The sequence below is a fragment of the Syngnathus leptorhynchus genome, chromosome 20 (genome assembly GCF_054491065.1).
Source record: "Syngnathus leptorhynchus isolate UIUO chromosome 20, UIUO_Slep, whole genome shotgun sequence".
In the NCBI taxonomy this organism is placed as follows: Eukaryota; Metazoa; Chordata; class Actinopteri; order Syngnathiformes; family Syngnathidae; genus Syngnathus; species Syngnathus leptorhynchus.
Window position 1 is genome coordinate 5,422,734 of NC_141214.1, and position 19,972 is coordinate 5,442,705.

The 19,972-nt window shown below is 43.0% G+C and overlaps 4 protein-coding genes across 7 annotated transcripts; 1 reads left to right on the forward strand and 3 right to left on the reverse strand.

Annotated features, from left to right (window-relative positions):
• Positions 1–287: 287 nt before the first annotated feature.
• LOC147041097 (brevican core protein-like) lies at positions 288–9,166 on the reverse strand. The gene is made up of 14 exons (XM_085900259.1): positions 8,966–9,166; positions 6,462–6,532; positions 6,028–6,384; positions 5,554–5,728; positions 5,346–5,473; positions 4,981–5,274; positions 4,072–4,758; positions 2,557–3,999; positions 1,803–1,910; positions 1,581–1,739; positions 1,434–1,516; positions 1,208–1,352; positions 809–991; positions 288–733 (listed from the first exon to the last, which is right to left on the reverse strand). Exons 1-14 carry the CDS (start codon positions 8,983–8,985, stop codon positions 612–614), a joined length of 3,975 nt encoding a protein of 1,324 aa, XP_085756385.1. The 5' UTR covers positions 8,986–9,166; the 3' UTR covers positions 288–611.
• Positions 9,167–10,942: 1,776 nt separating this feature from the next.
• On the reverse strand, positions 10,943–12,996 carry mrpl24 (mitochondrial ribosomal protein L24). 2 transcript variants are annotated; one of them, XM_085900272.1, is made up of 6 exons: positions 12,916–12,996; positions 12,525–12,730; positions 12,278–12,373; positions 12,071–12,174; positions 11,748–11,878; positions 10,943–11,688 (listed from the first exon to the last, which is right to left on the reverse strand). In XM_085900272.1, exons 2-6 carry the CDS (start codon positions 12,705–12,707, stop codon positions 11,552–11,554), a joined length of 651 nt encoding a protein of 216 aa, XP_085756398.1. In that variant the 5' UTR covers positions 12,708–12,730; positions 12,916–12,996; the 3' UTR covers positions 10,943–11,551. The 2 variants fall into 2 exon arrangements, with proteins under 2 accessions (XP_085756398.1, XP_085756397.1); XM_085900271.1 differs by lacking the exon at positions 12,916–12,996 and having other exon boundaries at positions 12,525–12,908.
• Positions 12,997–13,174: 178 nt separating this feature from the next.
• Positions 13,175–17,464, reverse strand: hdgfl3 (HDGF like 3). Of its 2 annotated transcripts, none has more exons than XR_015062868.1 (6): positions 17,004–17,464; positions 16,238–16,314; positions 15,917–16,055; positions 15,697–15,846; positions 15,348–15,508; positions 13,175–15,021 (listed from the first exon to the last, which is right to left on the reverse strand). XR_015062868.1 is itself a non-coding variant. In XM_085900273.1 (6 exons), exons 1-6 carry the CDS (start codon positions 17,088–17,090, stop codon positions 15,001–15,003), a joined length of 615 nt encoding a protein of 204 aa, XP_085756399.1. In that variant the 5' UTR covers positions 17,091–17,464; the 3' UTR covers positions 13,175–15,000. The 2 variants fall into 2 exon arrangements, 1 of the variants encoding a protein (XP_085756399.1); XM_085900273.1 differs by having other exon boundaries at positions 15,348–15,488.
• On the forward strand, positions 16,959–19,826 carry nup42 (nucleoporin 42). 2 transcript variants are annotated; one of them, XM_085900268.1, is made up of 7 exons: positions 16,959–17,742; positions 17,900–18,143; positions 18,229–18,317; positions 18,392–18,468; positions 18,549–18,635; positions 18,760–18,844; positions 18,928–19,826. In XM_085900268.1, the coding sequence occupies exons 1-7, from the start codon at positions 17,604–17,606 to the stop codon at positions 19,428–19,430; spliced, it is 1,224 nt and encodes a 407-aa protein (XP_085756394.1). In that variant the 5' UTR covers positions 16,959–17,603; the 3' UTR covers positions 19,431–19,826. The 2 variants fall into 2 exon arrangements, with proteins under 2 accessions (XP_085756394.1, XP_085756393.1); XM_085900267.1 differs by having other exon boundaries at positions 16,961–17,742; positions 18,760–18,859; positions 18,928–19,819.
• The last annotated feature ends 146 nt before the right edge of the window (positions 19,827–19,972 follow it).

A 19,972-nucleotide genomic window follows, 5' to 3' on the forward strand; every position in this document is an offset into this window, starting at 1 on the left:
ACACATGTCGTTACGTCATTTATTTAAAAATATCAACAAAGATGTAAATGTACACCGTTTTGAACGTGCCAATAAAACAGAGCATTATCTTTTTAAACGTAGGATTTCATTTCATTAAAGTATTACACTGAATAAATAAAAATAAACCTCTCAAGGGTACATGCTTAAAAGAACATATCCTAACAAGGATACAACCTTGTAAAGACATAGTAGCAAACAAATGCATCACTATGGTCATTTATCTATTTTTGCTTAAGAAATAAAAACTACAAGAGAAAAGCACTGGAATAAGTGAACCATTTATTCTTTGCTCTGTTCTACAAAACTTTATTACAACATAAAGCTGATGAACAAAACTGCGTCTCCCAAAAACGTGCACAGGATTGTTTTGAAAAAAGCGGGTATGTTACTTGACACTTTTAATATGGACAAACAGAAAACATGAGCGCGTTGTGTATGTAATATTGACGTATTAGCACCATTCTGCAATATGTATAACTAAAGACGGTTTGCCATGTATGTCAAAAAATCGGTAAAAGCACATTTTTTCACCTTGTCAAGTGAGAACAGCAGAATGTAATGTATATGGCAAGAAAAGTGTGCAAATGTTTTCAAAACTTGATGTCCCAGTAAAGTGGCGGCTCCGTGGTGGTTTTAAAAACATCTTGAAATGCAGCCAGATTGCTATCCGTCGATGATGTCATTTCAGCGTCAGGGTTTACCGCGCCGTTCTCTGAAAGGAGATGTTTGTATTTTTATTTTTTTTTTCTTTAATCAACAGCCATCAAAAGTTTCTCCTTGCTCTCACCCGGAATGCACTGGAATTGAGGCCTCTCCCAGCTCCCTCCGGACTTACAGCGGATCAGCGGATTGAATCTTTGTTGGAACCCTCGAGAACAATAATAACGTACCACGGCGTCTGTCTCGTAGCGCTGACGAGGTTTCCCGAAGATGGAGGCGTTACGGACCTTAGGCGGCGGGCCGCATGATGCTATGGAAGGAGAATAAAAATATTACCGTATTTTCCAGACTATAAGGCGCACCTAAAAACCCAAAACTTTCTCAATAGCCGACAATGCGCCTTATAGTCCGGTGCGCCTTATATAAGGACAAAGTTTTAAAATGGGCCATTCATTGAAGCTGCGCCTTCTAGTCCAGAAAATACGGTAATCCTATAAATGGAATCTTGAGTGTGCTAAATACGCACATGTGCTTTTCTTGCAAGTGTAAGCCAGGTGGTAGTTGCAAGGCACGTCGCTCCAGCGGCCGTCGTCGTGCCACACCATCACCACGCAGTCCTCGCCGGACAGGAAGTAGCTGTCCGGCTGGCCTCGGTACCAGTTTTCGTACAACTGCGGGAAAAAAAAATCACCCGGTAGATTGCTGATTATCGGAGAGAAGTAAAAATCGGACACCAAGCGTTGGCGACTCACCAACAGGTTGCCGTCGGACCATCTAAAATCATTCTCGATGGTTTTATCGTTCAAGCCGGTCCACTGGTACTCTTTGTAGTTTGCTGGCGGCGATAAAACAACATGAAGGATACACAATGATGTGAAAATACAACGTGGCACTCGTACTGTTGATGTAGTTTTGCTCCTCGGGTGTCATGATGGAAGCCAGGTGGGCGCCCTGCATGCGGCAGTGTTGCTCGGCCACTTCCCAGCTCAGACGCTGACTGAAGTGTCGGTAGCAGAAGCCGTGGAACTTGTCCCAGCCCGGTTCGCAACGCTCCAGTTCTGGAAAGAATATCGTGTCAAGTGGAATGCCCGATGGGGTGAGGTCAATATTAGCAAGCTCACCCAGGTCACACAGGTCGCCACTGTAGGTGGGCAAGCAAAGACATTGAATATGACCTTCACGATCCGTGCAGGTTCCTCCGTTGAGACACGGGTCATTAAAGCAAGCATCTGGAACACAAAGAGGGAATTGACTTTCTATTTTTTGGGGGGGATAAGCTCCCGAGATCCACCTTGGATGCTTTGATATCACCGTTGACACCGTGCAATGTTTTACCATTCGATATGATTTTTTTATTGTTGACTCGAGGGCACAAAATCATGTCGCTGCTTGGAGAAGAAAAAAAAAAAAAAGATATTCAACATAGAAATTAGAATTAAACAGGAAAATATTACATTCATTTTCTATACAATCAAAATATTTGTTGTGCACGATTCAATACATTTACAACATTGTGCTTCTAAACATTCTAAAAAAAAAAAGCATGACATCATTATGTAAAAGTGCTAAAATTCAATCGTGACTTAATAAAAAAATAAAAACATTCAACATAGCGAGAATCTCTTTTTGGTTACTTGCTGATTGTGATCATACATTTAAACATGTCAGCGTATTTTATGACAATACTTCACAGAAGTCAAAGAACGAGAAGGAAAACATCACAATGAACACCACAGGACAGGACAGTTCGTTTCCCAGTTGACGGACAAAAAAGAGACACAGAAAGACAAGGCGGGACAGAAGCTCAAAGTTTTTTTTAGTGCGTGGCCAGGAGGAGGAAAACAGTTAGGCCGAGGAGAGTGATGTTAGTGTTACCTGCGATTTTAACTTTACCGCCCGCCGCCACCCTCTCGTTGGGCAAAACGCGGCCGCTGGGAACCTGGGTGGGGTCCGGTTGGTGGCTCGTTGATCTCCAGGGCTCAGTTGTCTGGCGGAGAACGTCGGGAGAAGTCGTAGTGGGAGGACTCCAGGTGTGCTTTGACCGCCATGTGGTTGTCCTCACGGTGGAAGAGACGGAAGTGCTGATTTCCAAGTCCTTCATGGATTCTTGAGGTCTAGCCGTGGTGGTTAGCAGAGCCCAGTTGGCCGCTCCGGAATTGTACGGGAAGACGGTGATCTCCTCTTCGAATGACTCGCCGGTGGAAGTGCTGCCGTCAAGGGTTGTGGTAGTTTGGTGAGTTTCCGTATCGAATAGTGTGTTTTGGTGGAATGGAGTAGAATTTTCTCCAATGATGGAGATGATACGGTTTTCAAACTCCCTCGTTGGTGAGATGGTTTCACTGTCGTAATTTGGGCTGATTGTAATATCGGTGGATTCTTCGGGGTTCAGCGTAGAGTTAAATTCAAACATCTGTGTTGATGTTGGGCTTTTTTGGGTTTCGGTTTCTTTGGTATCTTTAATTGTTGGGCTAAAGTGAGTTTCAGCTTTTGGGCTTAGCGTATGTTCTTGAAATATTGGTGTGAGTGCAGATCCTTCTTCAGAGCTTTGTGATGTTTCGGATTCTTCGAAGATCTGTGTTTTGGTTTTATTTGTGATTATTAGCGCATATTTATTTTCATGTTTTGGGGTTGACGTCGCTTCGAATGTGGGTGGACGTGTAGATTCGTCTTTTGGGTTAGCGGTAGCTTTAGCTTCAATTATTGTTCCGACTGATGAAGCATCCTCTTCTTCTGTGACTTCTTCCATTGTGGATGGTATGCTAGCTTCTCCTATTTCCATAATCGTATCGTTCGCTTCCTGCTCAATTGTTGTGATGTTTACATTTCGTGGAAAATTCCACGCAAAACTTTTGGAAGCATTGATTTTATCTGCCATGGTATCTTCATCGATCTTCTGCGTGGTGCTGGTGGTTTTGTTGAAAGCAGTACGCCCTGGAGCTAAATGAACTTCAAGTCCGCTTGCCTCCTCATAGCTCACCGTGGAGCTGTCAAAGAGAACTGATGGTTGCTCCGTTGAGGTCACAGAGTCTGTAGACACCTCGGAGGACATCTCAGGAGCTTCGGTGGTGGACGGGCTTACCCTAAAAGCGGTGGACATGGTTGGAAGCAGCTGTGGTTCTTCGCTATCTTCAATTTCCAAACTGGTGCTTCCCTCCTGTGTGGAAACAGACTCCCACAAGTGTGAAGCTGTCGAGAGATTATCTTGAATGCCTGTCAAAGACTGTGAAGAAGCATCGGTGGGGGAGGGAGAAGATGTCTGGAACGTGGTGGATTCGGACTTGGGGATGAAGGCCAAAATGGTGACTTCCTGATGACTTTCTGGAAAAAGATATTTTTATTTTAAATACTAACTATCAGTCTTGGTAGAACTTGAAGATATTGGATTCTTACCTTGAGAAGAATCTCCAGAGCCACTCAGAGGGATCAATAATGAGGAACTATCTGCAGGGGTTTCCGTTGTTGTAGGTTCTCCTTTCTCCAGAGTTACAGGAGCTTCCAGAAAATCCTCTTTCGTTTCATCTTCATACATCTCAGTTCTGTTCAAATCCAAATCTTCAAATTTGACTTTCTCTAATGGCTGCGTGCTTTCAGACAAGTTCTGGCCATGGGTGGTGTTCAACTCATGGAGATTTGTTGTGCTTTCTATTTCCATTAGCTGCTGAGTAAAGTTCTGATATGAATCTTTGATGTTGTAAAAAGTGGACTGGAGTGAAATGTTTTGAGGGGAATCGTAGATTTCCGTGCTTTGGATATTGTTATTTAGACCTGAGTCGTATTTGTTTTCGGTAGAAGATGGGTCAAAATCTTGAGCATCTGTGGTGGTCAAAGAAGGCTCTGATGTGGTGGACAGCAATGTCAACTGATTTTCAACGATCTTTTCTTTAGTGGGAGGGCCCGAGAAAAGGGGTACGGTTTCTAAAACGCTCAGAACCTCCCTTTCGATTTGTTCTGAACTTTGCCCAAGTGGGAGTTCTTTGTCTTCGTCCATTAAGATGACAAGGTCTTCTTCAAGGGTGCTGGGCTCGGGTGTGCTCGTGACGTCCATGGTTGTGGAGTCGGTCGGTAAAGGTCCAGTTCCTGGAGATGAGATGTAAGTAAGAAGTCAGATTCAAGACATTTTATTTCAGGTTTTAAGCAGAAACTCAAACGCAATTCATCCCAGAATTGTTTAAATTAAAAAAAAATTTTTTTTTTATTTATTTAGCTTGGTTTCCAAATTTTTGAATTGTCCCGCCCACCAAAATATTCAAGTTTCGAGGGTCCACAATGGTTACATAGCAGGTCTTTTGGTCCACAAACCTCTGAAACAATACACGTCGTACAGATGGGATGGTTCTGGGAAGGCCGTTCGGTTGCTGAAGCGATACACGGTCTTGACACCCGCCGTGGGGCCTCCACAGCGCTCTCTGGGGGTCCTAATGGGGTAGCGAACGCTGCCGTCAGAAAGCCAGCCTCGGCTACAGTAGTCCAGACCTTCGCTCCACGCCAGGTAAAGTTGCGCAACTGAGGCCAGCTGAGCTCTCGCGGCCCTGCAGTACGATTGGGCCCCTTCATAGGACAACTTCTGTGGGTTGGGGTCGTGGAACACCTCCCCTATATATAAAGCAAATATTACAAAATTGCAAAAAAAAAAATACGACGTTGGATAGGTTGAATGGGTGTACCGTGCATTTGTTCCGCGTAGCAATATACGTCAAAATTATCTTGTGGAGCCATCCTCCCGTAATTTCTCACGCCTGGTTTTTCGACCATGTCTCCATCGCAACCTTTGCGAGGTCTTTGGATCGGGTATCTAGGGAAGTGGTGCAAAAAAGTGGAAACGTGTTCTCCTAAAGTTTCGACTCAACTCATGCATTGATGAGTTTAACGTACCGGACAGTCTGGTCTTCTAGCCAACCTGCGTCACACTGCTCATAGCCATCATAATAAGCCGCCCGAAGCTGGATCGGATTTGCAATTTGGGCCCCGATGGTCTCACAAGCCCTCTTGGCTTGATTGAAGTTGAGAGCATATCGACCCATGGAGTCCCTATAGTGGATTACGACACCTAGAAAGAAAGAAAAATTGCAAAAGTACTGTATTTTCCGGACTATAAGGCGCACCGGATTCATTTAATCATTCATTCATTCATTCATTCGCTGATTCATAGTCTTCAGCGGGCCACTTATGATTGATTTCATGACACAATGCTTCGGGCCAGTTTAAATTTAGGAATTTGGTCCATATATAAGGTGCACCGGACTACTGTCGGCCTTTAAGAAAATTTTAGGTTTTTAGGTGCGCCTTATAGTCCGGGAAATACGGTACTGGAAAAAATGGTCACTTCCCACTATTGATTTTCATTACCTTTGACCTTGAGTTGGACGATATCGCTGCTGTCATCCAGGCCTTGCTGCACCTCGCAACGATAGTGCCCCGAGTCACCGGAGCGTGTTTCCAACAGCCGCAGTGACAAATCTTCCCGCCGGGAGCGGTAGTTGAGCAAATCGGCGCGGTCTCGATACGCCTCGTTGATTTTCACCCTGTCGCCACGCGCCACCAAGATTTGCTTCTCAGAACCGCCGGACAGCAGCGTCCACTTGACCCTCGGCAGCGTGAGAGGTGACGAGGACGCCGAGCAGGGGATGATGACGCTTCGGCCCAGCGGGGCGTAAAGGACGCCCTGGTGGGAAATGTTCACCCGAAGAGGCGTCTGGACGTCGTCTGGAAAGTCAAAATAAGACGTGAGGATTTTTTTTTTTTTCTTTTAATATTGATGTTAAGAGACAAGGATTACTCACCGTTTGCAGACGGGAACTGAGTGGGAAAGGTCAGAGAGAGATGACAAAGTGCACCGACAAGGGCGACGATTCTGCCGAGACAACGACAGCCATCACTCAGGGTTGGAAGAACGTATAAAGATAATAAAGAAACATGATCCCCCCCCCCCCCTCCTTACTAGTTTCAACTTTCCAATTTCACACATGTTTAAACATAAAGAGCTGTTGCTTCAAGGAGCACCCACTAATCTTAACTCAGATTGAGTCATCCTGAGTCATTTTAAAATGGCCGCTAAGCTAACCGCAAACCACAAACAAGTACATTACATATATGTCCAAATTTTCAATTCAAGCAAGAAAAAGAAAATACAGAATAGTTTGCAACTTTATCAGGTTGATTTTTTTTCAAACTTTAAAGACAAAGCTGAAGTTTTTTGGGGTTTTTTTGTGTAGTGCTCATTTACAATCAAATTCAGCCCTTGTGTCAAATTTAAAAGATTAAGCGCAGAATGACAAAAAAAAAAAGTTACAGCCAATGAGCTTTCCCCTCTGGGAACTGTGAATAGCTGAGAATATCCTCCCATGGAAAATGAGCGGACTGGTCGTTGAAAATTGGACCATCACCGAAAACCAAAAGACCGAAATAAACATTATGCTTGGAAGTTGCGTATCAAGAAAACTGCAGATTTCTTGCACAGCCACTGCTTTCTCGAATTCTGCCTGACAAAAAAAAAAAAAACAATCACACAAGTCTGCGTTGAAATCATCCCAGCCTGCCTAGGTGCTGCTGTTTTGTTTAGCAACTGCTATTTGAGGAAATAAAGCATTGTGGCTTGGACAGGGAAAAAAAAAAAAGTTTGGTTCCCAAGTCCAGGCTCCAAATAACCGCAAGCCATGCAGCATCTCCAGCCGATGGCACCTTGCCACCATTCTGTCACCAGTCTGGCCCTGTTATTAACCCTCCCAACAACCAGTATGCTCGCTGTGCCCTCGTACGACCTCCCCGGGCAAGCCGACGTCGCTCGTTCATCACGGAAGATCTGCTCTCGCACGTGCACGTAATTACACTTTACAAGGGCTAGTCTATACTTTGTCGTCGTAATAGAATCCGGGGAATGATCCCGGAATTCCTTCAATGCGAGGAAAATGGAAGGAATAATCGATGACATACCGATTGGTTATTTTGACAACTTAAAAATTAAGTGGATTCATGATTTGTTTACAATGGTGCAAGTACTGCATGCCAATCAGATCAGTGGACAACAAGTAGCAATAAAGTTGACTTTTTCAATTGCTTTGGCCCTCAAAGAAGCTCATTGAGGGCCAAATAGTTGTCCTAGTGTGCGTTTCCCGGCCAGCTGGGTGGGCCGCGACCCCACATCACTATTAGTATGCTCCTCAAGAAAAGCGAGAAAGAAAGCCATGGCAGCTGCATAACACCACTGTGCCGTACTGAAAAAAAAAAAAAAAAAAAAGCAGCTGAAAATGCCTCTGGGTGGAAATGAAAGGAGGCACACTGGCACATTTGCTTGTTTGTTTTTTTTTCCCTCCCCTTTTTACTTCTTTTGAAATTACAGACAGTGCTGTCTCTTGCTTGTGGGGCCTTCATTGCATCACTTTCACTTTGGGGCACATACAGCTTGTCACCAAAACAAAATGGTGCGCAAGAGAAGACCCTTTGAAAGAGTAGGACCCGCCACATGATAAAGAATTGAAACGTGGTGCCATTTTGCAGGACAACAAATGGCGTTCAAATGAACAGCCCTGAGCTCTGTCGCTTTCACTCGACTGGATAACGGCTGACCTCAGGCCAGTGGAACATCAACTGTCCTCCCTTTGCTCCATCTTCTTACCTGCCCATTAAGCTGCCAAATGGGTGGATCCCTAACACTGGCCCGAAATCTGAACAACAAAGCCTAGACCGAAGAATTCACATGACTGAACAGTATTTCATAAATTAAATGAAAAATAATATATATTATAATATATAATAAGATAATATATTCATCCATCCATCCATTTTCCATATATAATATAAAAAATAATATATTATAATATAATATATAATATATTCATCCATCCATTTTCCATATATAATATAAAACATTATAATATAAATAATATATTCATCCATCCATTTTCCATATATAATATAATATAATATAATATAACATAATATATCCACACTCATTTTTGGTCAACCCAAATTAAGACAATAAAAATTTTAATTGTCACCTGAGCCACAACTTGCAAAGTTTTCCCTTCAAAGTAAATGTGAATCATTTTCCTCCATTGAATTGAATGGAAAGTGATGCACTGCAAACCACAGACAGGGACAAAAAAAAAGACAGGAACGGGGGGGAAAAAAAAACAAAACTTCTCTAACATTTAGAAGACAATGAAAAGTAACCAGCTGCGTGCACTTACTTAAAAATAGAACTAAGGGCGAGGAAATATGTGCAAACAATATCTTAGCGGATTCCTTTCAAGGCTTGCACCATCAATAACAATTCTGAGAACCTTACCTGAGGGTTTGTAGCTGCATGGTGTCGCCGGTGTTAATAAGCGCCCGGGTCTCTCTGCTGTGGTGCGTTTTGAAAAAAGTGCATGTAGAGGATTGTGTGTGTGTGTGTGTGTGTGTGTGGGGGGGGGTTTAGTTGCACCGCGCTGCAGGTTTCGGAAGGGAGCTGCGACCCGCTCGATGCGCTCGGGGGAAGAGAAAGAGAGATGCAGTTGAAAGTCAAACTGCCTACTTCTTCTTCTTCTTCTTGCGCATGCTTGGCAAGCAGGGAGGGAGGGAGCGGGGTGGTATCAAAAGCCTCATGCTGATGTCCTGATAGTTGAGTTTTAACCTCCAGGAGGAATCTACAAACACATAAAGGTCCGAATTTGAAAGATTTTGTCAGTTGAATAGTGAGTCAAAAAATTGGTTGCATCATTAGCTTGATCATTAAGCTGGGAAATTGTTTAAAATATGACTATTGCAGCACTCATTGGGTAGTCGGTGGTGGGGGGGGGGGGGGGGCTGCTGTTTTGGTTAGCAACAGAGCTCTTTTGTAGTCTCTCTGTGGTCCAGTGAACGGCGCTTTGTACTGCGCACCTGAGGAATCTAACACCCGGACACCAGCACGGTGCGGTCTGAGAGGCCAACGTCAAGGCTGACCCGGCGGAAAAGAAGAAGCGCCGCCGTGTGTGCGTCCTCGTTGGTTTGCCAATTCCATTTTGCCGCTGTTAAAAGTGATCTACGCTGGTTGTTAAACGGAGGAAAGACAGAGGGAAGGTCATTCTAACATGTTTGAAACTAAACGGCAAATTCATCATTCATGTAACCACGTCATCTATCCTAACCTATGAGTCACGTATCCGCCCTAATTTACTAAACCAGATAACATAAAAATGCTCTTTGGCTTGGAATCTCACCACACCGTCAAGGTCACGCGCACACAGGAATCCATGTCAATTAAAACAAACGCAAACGACCTCTCCGAGTAGCACGCAGGCTAACGTGACATTTTCCAGCGTTGCCTTCAAACAACTCTATGATTAAAATACTGCCCAGTTTAGATCATTAGGTCACTGACATGACTCCAACGCAGCAATTTGGGTTCCTCAAAGCATCTTCAGATGTTGGGGGGGGAAAAAAACCCCCAACTCTGCACGTTTAGTACTAAATATGTCTCGTTGCATATTTTTATCACAAAATGTTGCAATTGTATGCCAACGGGGAGGGGGGGGGGGGAGAACAAAATCTCCTCTATTCACCTTATCCCAGACAAACACTTTGAGTCATTTTTCCTCCTGTAAGAAGCAAAAGAACCTCAAAAGCTACTTTCCGCTGACTGGCCAGTTTTATTCCCTCTTGGATGTGAACAAGACAAAATGAATGGGGATTTAGGGAGGGGGGGGAGAAAAAAAAATGCTGCCCTCACCACCACGTTGGCCACGTTACTGCAATGGCGACTAATCTAGACTATGACGCATTCAATGACTTAGGCAGCTGGACACGTAGTCAAAAAATAACTTTTTTTTTTATAGGACATCACGGAAAAGTAATTAATTTTTTTTTTCATGAACGATTTCACATTCGTCACTGTCATTGATTGTAAAGTTGAACTTACCAATTTGAAGTTTAAGACATTTTTCATGAGTTGTAAAGGGAATATTTCAAGTAGAAATTTTAACATTACAAAGAAGTGCGGCATCATTAAACTAACAAATGACTCACCCTTTTGATAGTAAAGTGATCTTAACCTGGATAAAGGTGAACCTAAAATGGTAAGAGGAACATAAATCACTAATTTGCAGTAACAATTTTAACATTTCGGTCATATGAGTGTAAATAAAAGTAAGATAAAGCTTAAATACTCACCCAATGATGATGCAGGACACAAAACTCGGGTATGTTTTTCCTCAACATCGGTTACTACAGAGAACAACTATTTAAAAGCCATTTTGAACAATTTTGATGAAACTTTTTTTTGTTGACACTGAAATAACTGGTCTTTGTTTGACTTTTTTTTTTCTCAGGTTGCATGTAAGGAAGAAGGGGCGTATCAACAGGATGCCGTATACGGCGTTAACAGTCAGTTTTATTGCATGTGGGCTTTTGATGAAATCATTGCCAATGGTTAGCATAGCAACCGTGCTGTAATTGGCACTTAAAAGCATGCGAGTTGCTTTAAAATGGAGCATAATGATTTTCAAGACCCCAGGCTGTGCAGGTTTACCCCCCTTAAAGATAATAAACCACCAAAGTGCAGGATTCCCTGCAGGGATTCATGATTGTGGCCACATGAGGAACGTCAATCCCATTTTTTTCCTGTCGCTTTCTCTCACGGTGAAAATTCCTGACCCGTTACTTTTTTAAATTATACGTCTGCCTTTGGTTTTCAAAAGTGGAAGTTGTGCCGTGCAGTCAACAAGGAAAAAAAAATAAAATACAGACCAAAAATAAATCTGAGTATTCCCGAATAAATGTGAAGACTAAAGTCAAGTTTCTCTGTTTGGGCAAAAAGATGCTTGTGACATTTATTCCTGATATAACAACAACAACATACAGTCCTTAAAACAAACCATCCTGTGATGGATTTGGTGGAAACGAGAGTCCTGGCTCAGTACCAGTATGTGGGCCCGTGTCTCCTGTTCTCCTGAATGCCCATCTTCTCCATCACCTCCTCCTCCAGAGTCTTCAGAGAGGGCGTGTAGGTCTTCTCCAGCGTGTCCTCTGGGCTGGTGTCCTTGGGACCATCTGAAACAAACACCAGAATTGAGAAAACAGCAAAATAATGAAATCAATGATTTCTTCACCTTTCCACTGCTCAGGGACAATCCCATCCCGTCGCTGCACTAACGGCTTGGGGATGATACGACCGGTCCGGAGCGACACTCTCACTCGCTCGCCCTCTTCTGTGAACCTCCACTCCACCTCAGTCGGCTTCCTGGAAAAGAGAGCGTGGGGGGAGGACGGTAGAAATGTTTGATTTAGTTCCAAAGTACGTCAGTTTCAAAGAGTGAACTATTTAATGCGAGAGTGAGAGACACACCGAAACCATTACAGTCAACTGAATTACTATGAGACATCTGTAGGAATAAGACTTTAAAATAAAACTTAGTGACAAACTTGGAAGTACCTGTCGGAGGGGTCCACGAGTTCAACGTCCCGGAGCAGGATGGGAGCTTCGCTAGCGATGTAGCTCCCACGATAATCGCCTGTTTTCCCGATGTATCTGTAATGCTTCAATACAATCAACAAATTGATCAATGTTTTAAAATATTTGTTAGTTGTAGCTTGCAGATGAGCATTATTATATAGATATTAAAAAGAAATTCAAGCTTACTGTGTTTAGACCTTCCAATATGACCCAGTTTCTGCGTCTGAGGACTTGGATGACTTTCCCCTGTTTGCCTTTGTCCTTCCCGGATAGAATCTCTACCTGAAGGACATCACCAGACGAAATATTTCATGACAAATATAAAATATTTTTTTAGCAGCATATGTAAAGGTGATGGTGTGTTTTAAAGACAATTAAAATGGCAGCCATAGCTAACACTAAATAAGCCATTTTACATTGAGTTTGTGCTCACCGTGTCCCCTCGAAGTACCCACCAGTCCTGGTCGGCGATGGGATCGACGAACACCTTGTTCCGCCTCTTGCCCGGCGGATTGCGACGCTTTGCAGCAAAGGTCCACGGCCTGTTAGTACCGTAGCGGTAGTCCTTGGGAACCACCACCCGGGCGGCCATGGATAGCAACGCCGTCAGCCTCATGATGCCGATCGGGCGCTGAGGAACTGAGGAATGGATGGAAACACAGTTAGCCGAGATTCCAAAGTGAGAGATGCTACGCTAACGTGAAGGTAAATTGCGAATGAACGTCATCTGTGTTTTTAAGAGTAACCATTTGCATTTGTGTAGGCTCAAAAAATGTGAGAAAACAACATATGAACGTAAACCAAAACAAGTTTACGACTCTTACCTTCTTCTCAATGTCACGCAGCGTGGAGTTTAATAAGGCAGCAGCGCCACCTTTTGGCCTGGAAGGTCATGTCTTTTACGCATGCGCAGTGCCCAAACGGCGTATGGCAAAGCAATAATTTTGGCGTTACTGCACATGATCCAATCTACATACATGTGCAGTTATCAAACGATGTGTCATAACTGTAGTTCGAACATTTTATGGATCTTAAAATGAAATTGAAACATGTTACAGATTACATATTTAATTATACAAGACGGAGCTAAAACAATATTCTTTATTGTAAACATGTTTATTAAATGGACCAGCGGCTACAATATTAAACTAAGTGCAGCATATTAAAATAATGGAGAAAATAAAAGCAACAATTACTCAATTACACTCAGAACAAATCAAATTGCCATGTACTTTAAGTAGCAGAATGAAAAACAACGTGATGTGTGTCAAGGTCTCATAATGACAACATTATATACACATTTTAATCTATTTTTAGTTGTTCTTATATTTCATTGACTCCCGCTGGACACATAACGGGGGCGAGTTGTGGACCAACGACAATGTCATATATTGAACAAAACAAAAAAAAAGAAACACTCCTTGTTTAAAACATCACAATGTTGTTCAACATAAGACATGTACATAAGCACAGTGGTGGTGGTATAAAATGCAAGACTCAAATTCCAGTTAAGCAATTTTGAAGATCGATAACTAATTTTTTTTTTTTCCCAGATGCCTCACTACAAAAACAAACACTTGCAAGCACATACCGTATTTCTGCAAATTGGTGGCCAAGATGAAGAGTTCAATTAATTGTGGCTATTGCAACTTATACCCAGTGAAGAGAGATTTTAAAGCTTAAAGTTTTAGCACTGCCGTTTCGGTTGATTAGAGTATGAACTGAGATAACTACAGTCAACCGGGTCACGAGTTAAGGAAATACGATACATGTGAAAGATGAGGGGGGGGAAAAAAAAAAAAAAAAAACGTCACAGTGGTTAAACGCAATGCAGTCAAATGTTCACAATTACATCAACACTTTATTTTTTTCCTAATCATATTTAATGTCTGTTAAGATGAACTTGAAGAGTGTCAATGTTTGAAATTGTTTAACTGGGCTACACGCTAACATGGCAGAGCATGCGGGAATGTCATTCAGTTTCCGAATATGACGGCGGTAAACGATCCTCAGAAGTAGTAACATAATTAACGCTTAAATTGTTGCTCTGAGACAGGGTCTAAATATATATATATAGATTTAATTTATATATATTCAATACACAATCAGATGTTAAATTATTCACACGTGGGCACTCTCAATGAGCACAACATCACCAAAAAGGAAGCAACCAAACAGCACACAAGAGCAATGTTGAATGGCAGGGTTTCCCCAGAAACAAAATGGACGCCAACCGCCGTGACGTATTCATGTTTTATTCGAAGTGAGAATTGACGTTTTGTTGTAAATGCACATCTTCTGTGTTTATATACATTTGGATGTGGACGTGATGTTTGCCGACGGGTACTTTGGGGAAACCCCAGGGACGTAAACGGAATTACAAACTGAGATCTCCGCATTTTGAATGAAAGTGGTGGATGCAAAACAACCAGCAGCGAAACACTTCAATTTAAAGCTGAAAGCATGAGTGATTTTTTCTTTTTTCTCTTACCATATACAATATCACAATATCCATGATCGAAGACCTTAAATGAGAGTATTTTCATATCTTGAGTGACCCTTTTCGCTTGACGTCATTTCTTTGACACCTGGCCGTTCACGCTGCGTAATTACTTAATTGCACTTGGAAATAAAAAATATGTACACACCAAAATCCCCATTTATAAATGAGCCCCAAACAGCTCCATTGGTTTTGATATCCGATTGTTACTGTAACTATTGGGATATATGATATCCCAATTTGACAAATAAACATTTGCTTGTCTATTCATACAAACCCCTTTTTGTTTTGTTGAAAATATTAATTGAACTAGTGAAATCTGACTTCTTGTACGTCATGGCGTCCACGCTTCTATTCCAGATGAGAAGCATCTTACCGGGGTTCTTTTTTTTTTTGTAGGAGGCTGATGTTAAGCACTCTCTGTCACAACCTGCAGTGGTGGGAAAAGAAAAAAAAAAGTTAGTATGACTCAGACTGTATCAGTTCAATTGAAAATCTGCTTCTTTGTCCTCTAAAAATGTTTCCTACTCTTCCATTAGAACGGGGATTTGGCGCCACCGTGTGGCATGTTAGGACATTTCAGAAATGGCGACTTTTTGCAAATCAAGTAGGATAAGTTTCAAAATGAATGTACATGTGTGAACTTGTGAATGCACACGTGCGAAGGTGAGGAATGCAAACGTAAAGTAACTTCCTAATCCAACCAAGAAAGTTGTGCTGATTTCCAAGCCTCTCGAGTGTATTCCCTCAACTTGCCTTATCTGCCGTTTGCTTTCCGGGCGCCGCGGCGTTGTCCTCGGACGCTTTGGGCGCGGCCACGTCATTGACCTTGCCTTCCACCTTCACATTGTCTCCGTCGGAGGCACCCTCTGCGTCCTTCGGCCGCTTGGGCGACACCTGACAAGAGGCCGGACAGACTGGATAATAGTACCAAAGTTTACCATGGGTTTGGAACTAGTTAGCAAAAAAAGCTAACAGCTTCCATTCATTTTCAGTTTGGATACCAGTCTTGTGATTGGTGGCTGACATTGCTGTCTATGTGATGTGCTCAGTAATTGCCGATTGTTTTTCCAATATAAGAAATAAGTATGTGCGAGATGTTCACCTCAGCCGACTCGTCCACCTTGCGCTTGTTTCCCCCTCTGTCGTTCTTCTCGTCAATGACCAGGGCGCCCTCGTCCTCGTCACTGCTCCCCTCCGCGTCGGCTTTCTCCGAGCCGGCGGCTTCTTCGGACGCGTCGTCCTTCTTTGACGACTGCGAGAGTATTGGCGCAAGATTTGTAAAATGTTACGTTTGAGCCGAGTACAGAAGAGCGCCGTCTCACCTTGTAGCCTTCGTGCGTAACGGTGGGGTTGTTCTCAATCTCCCAGAGGCCCTCGGCGAAACCTTTCCTCTTGTTGGCCTTTCCGAACTTCTCTTTGCATTCATCGTATGGGAACAAGTCCTTAGCCCCGAGGGATGCCCTGAAAGACCAAACGCTTATGTAAAACCTTCTGCTATGTCTACTTAGATCACAGCAAAACCTCTCAACACCACTTGTTTCTTCATTGTGTGTCCCTCATTAAAATCATCTGGTGTAGTCATGAAATTCTTTATATTTTCCTGAAATAGTCGGAAAGAACAAAAAGTTACTGCTGTTACTTACGTCTCGTGTGTCCCAAAAAAGAACACCTGGTACTTGTTGGAGGGAAACTTCACTGCTCGCTCTGGGAACTCGTCAATCTGCAAATAGAGGAGCAGATGTTCTCCTTAAATGTTACAAAATGGGACAAGTAGTTAATTGGAAATAATGTCATGCCCTGTTAGGAATGTGCCATGTGTTGATAAAATTTATTAAGAACTTGTGGGCACTTCCAGGCCAAACATTACAGACCTCCTGTAATTTTTTTTATCATCATTTTCGTTTGATGACCCAAATGCTTACAAGAATACTTTAATGTTGATCATAATTGTGCTGTTTAAGATGGCAAAGATTTTTTTACGCAAAGCGTTTGAGCACCACTGATCTACAGAAATGCTTCCAGCATTTGACTTTGATCCCACGACCCACAGGTTGGAGAACCCCAATGTTTGCATGGCATCAATACAAAGATTCAACGTGTTTGTAAAGTAGCTGATGTTTAACTCATTTAACGTATTCTCCCAACGTCTGCAAACGGCTTGTTATGCTACGCAGACATTAGTCAAGTGGCACCTGAAATGACTAAAAGCAGAAAACGTAGCGATAATTGTCATTTCAAATGGGCTCTTAGACATTACGCTTGTGTACGCTAGCAAGGGAGCTAGTTAACCAATAAGCGCGGTAGGCTAACACGCAAGCTAGCAGGCCTCTCATCCAAACAAGCGCCGTTTCAATGAAAAAATAAAAAGCCTGGCATATTCCGCAATGGTGCCCGTGGAATGGCGCTTACCCTGGCGGGCCAGTGCGGGTAGCCCTTCATTTTGGCGAAGACCAGGTCTCCTGGTTTATACTCCCGCTGCCAGTTGGACCTCGGCATGTTTTTTTTCCCGCAAAAATCGGCGTCGAGACGTCGTCGTCAGAGCGGCGAAAAGGGCACTCGGAACAGGATTATACACTACACCTGAACCCGGCGTCGTTTTTTTTTCTTGTTTTTTTTTTGGAAAGAAATCAACGGCGAGAACGAATCAGTGATTTTTTTCCGGCGTGAAATGAGCGACTACGCGACCTTTGACGTTTCCCCCCCCTATATCGCAATCGTTATGTTGTTGTTTTTTTTTTTAATAGCGTCGCCCAATCCGTCGGCGCTGGTTCTCAATGGCCAGAGTTTGAAATTGAATCCCGCTTTTCCCTCCAACGGACGCGCCTCCACCAAGCAGATAGCGATGAGGCTGCTTTACACACGCCGTCCATTAGGGGGCGCAACTATGTCAGTGCTTGCTTTGTAGGCCAGATGAAGAAATGATTGACGTCATTGTCCTGCGACTTTAAGTGGAAAGACTGAAAAACAAAACATTTCGCTTTGTTGACTCCGATTCCAAAGAAAAGAAACATGACCGTGTGCAACTTTTTTCTCCAAGGCCGTTGTCGTTACGGTGATAAATGTTGGAATGAGCACCCGAGAGGAGGCGGTGGAGGATATAACAACTATAATCGCTCTTCGGCTCCGCAGCAGTCCCGAGGAGGCGGAGGTACAGTACTGAACTCAAGGCAAACTATTTAAAGACGAGGCTCTTATCATAAGTATTTAGAAAGTTTAGTTTAGAGTCTAATTAGTGTGTTTATGTAAAGCCAACATTGTGCATCAGATAAGACCAATGTTGATTGTTTGGCGTATTTATGTTTCAGGTTATGGCAACAAGGTTTGGGTGAATCCCTCTCAGCAGAAAGGAGGCTTCAACCAACAACAGCACTCCAGCCTAAGGGATCACAGGGGCGATATAGGACAGGACGTGAAGAGTTCCGAATTTAGTTTCTCTTCCCCAAACAGATTTTCAGCACTCGGCAACAATAACAACTTTGAGAGCGAACGAAGGGGAGGAGGGGGAAGAGAAGCGACGGTAGCTGGTGAAGAAGACGATGAACAGAAACTGTGAGTCTGCGTTTTGTGATATTTTTTATTTGACATTTTGGCCAAATACAGCAATTCCATACGTGTTCTTTTCCTGATCATCTAGGGAGATCATTCAGAATGACATGAAGTCTTGGGAGAGCTCGGGCCAGTGGGGCTTCTCCTGTTATGGTAGCTTCAAGACACAATTATCTGGTTGGTATCAAATACATCATCTTTTATTGAAGAAATTATCATTTATAACTAATCTAGCTTTCTCCCCTTTGTAGGTTTTGCTGATCTATCTCCAGAAGAGGTTCGACTGGAATATTACTCAACCAAAGCATCAGGAGACATGCAGAGTTATGTAGGTGTAGTATTTTTGTATTTAAAGTAACTTGTTGTGTGTATTTATATGCTGTGGTTCTCCCGATCCGTTTCTTTTAGGTGAGTGGTGTCAATCTGTTGCTCAGTCAATGGAGAAACAGAATCCAGGAGCTCCTGCGAATGAATCCACCCACTCGTGCAGCTTTGGTGAGACACATCACCCTTGAGCATATTTTTTACACAAACATGGTGTCTTGAAAGGCTCATAATTTAAGTCTAGGTACTACTCTAAAACACAGGAAGTGAAGTTTTGATTTTTTTTTTATTGCAGCTTGCAGAACTAAAAAATCCATCACATCAGGCATCGTCAAGTGGCTTTGTCTCAACAGCTTCCGGATTTGGGTCATCTTCATTTGGTTTGGGCAGCACAGGTAATTTCCCTTTGATTTATAAAATGCGAGAAACCCCACCCATTGTGCGAATGTTTTTATTTATTTAGGATTTGGAGCAGCACCAGTCCAGGCAAGCAGCACTTTCAGTTTTGCTGCTCCAGCAGGTGGATTTGGCTCCTCACCAGCGCCAACATCCAAGCCAACGTTTGGCACCGCCAACTCAGCCCCAACTGGTTTTGGTGCCCCCCCCTCGTCGTCTGCTTTTGGCTCTAGCGCTCCTTCACCTGCATCGTTCTCCTTCGCTTCACCATCCAGCAACCAGCCGGCGGCTTCATCTTCAGGATTTGGCTCGGCCGCGGGCTTCAGCTTCTCCTCCACTACCAACGACAACAAAGGCTCATTTGGAAGCGGTTTTGGGTCCGAGGCACCTGCGGGAAGTTTATTTGGACAGTCGAGTTCCTCCGCGAGCGCCGCTGGAGGTGCCTCGGACATGTTGTTCTCCCCCGAGAGCGAACTGAGCCCCGAAGAGCTGGATCAGTTTAAAGCGCAGAGGTTTACTCTGGGACATATTCCCTTGAAGCCTCCTCCTGCTGAACTGCTCCGGGTTTGATTTAAAACTTCAAATTATTTTATGATCACACCCAAATAAAAAAAAAAACATTGATCTGTTTTCCCCGCATTTCAAAAAGGATTCATTTTGCATTATGCAAATTATGTGCAAATCGGCCCGCCCCTTGTTGATTGAAACAGGTGCATGGATTAGGAGTAAAAGTTTGTTAAACTTTGTCAACCGTGCTTACAGGCCACAGTTTGTTTTGTTTATAATTTATGCAAACTGTTGGTTTTGATTAATAATAACTGTTCAGATTATAAACTTGTTGCATATCGCATGCATGCACACACTGAAACGAAGCAATGGATCTTGGAAGGAAAGTGGTTGGGAGACCAAAGTCCTCAAAAAATAAGTCAAACAAAACTTTTATGTTGGTTGGCAAATTATTTGTTGCTACCTAAAAAAAAAAAAACCGTCAGTTTCTCATTTTTTGTATTGGACAAAAAAAATTCTGCGTGCTTGTAATATAAAGTTGTACTTCCACATCAAGCCACACGATGTCGCTGTTTTCCCCACCTCGACTACCGTCTCGCTTTCAT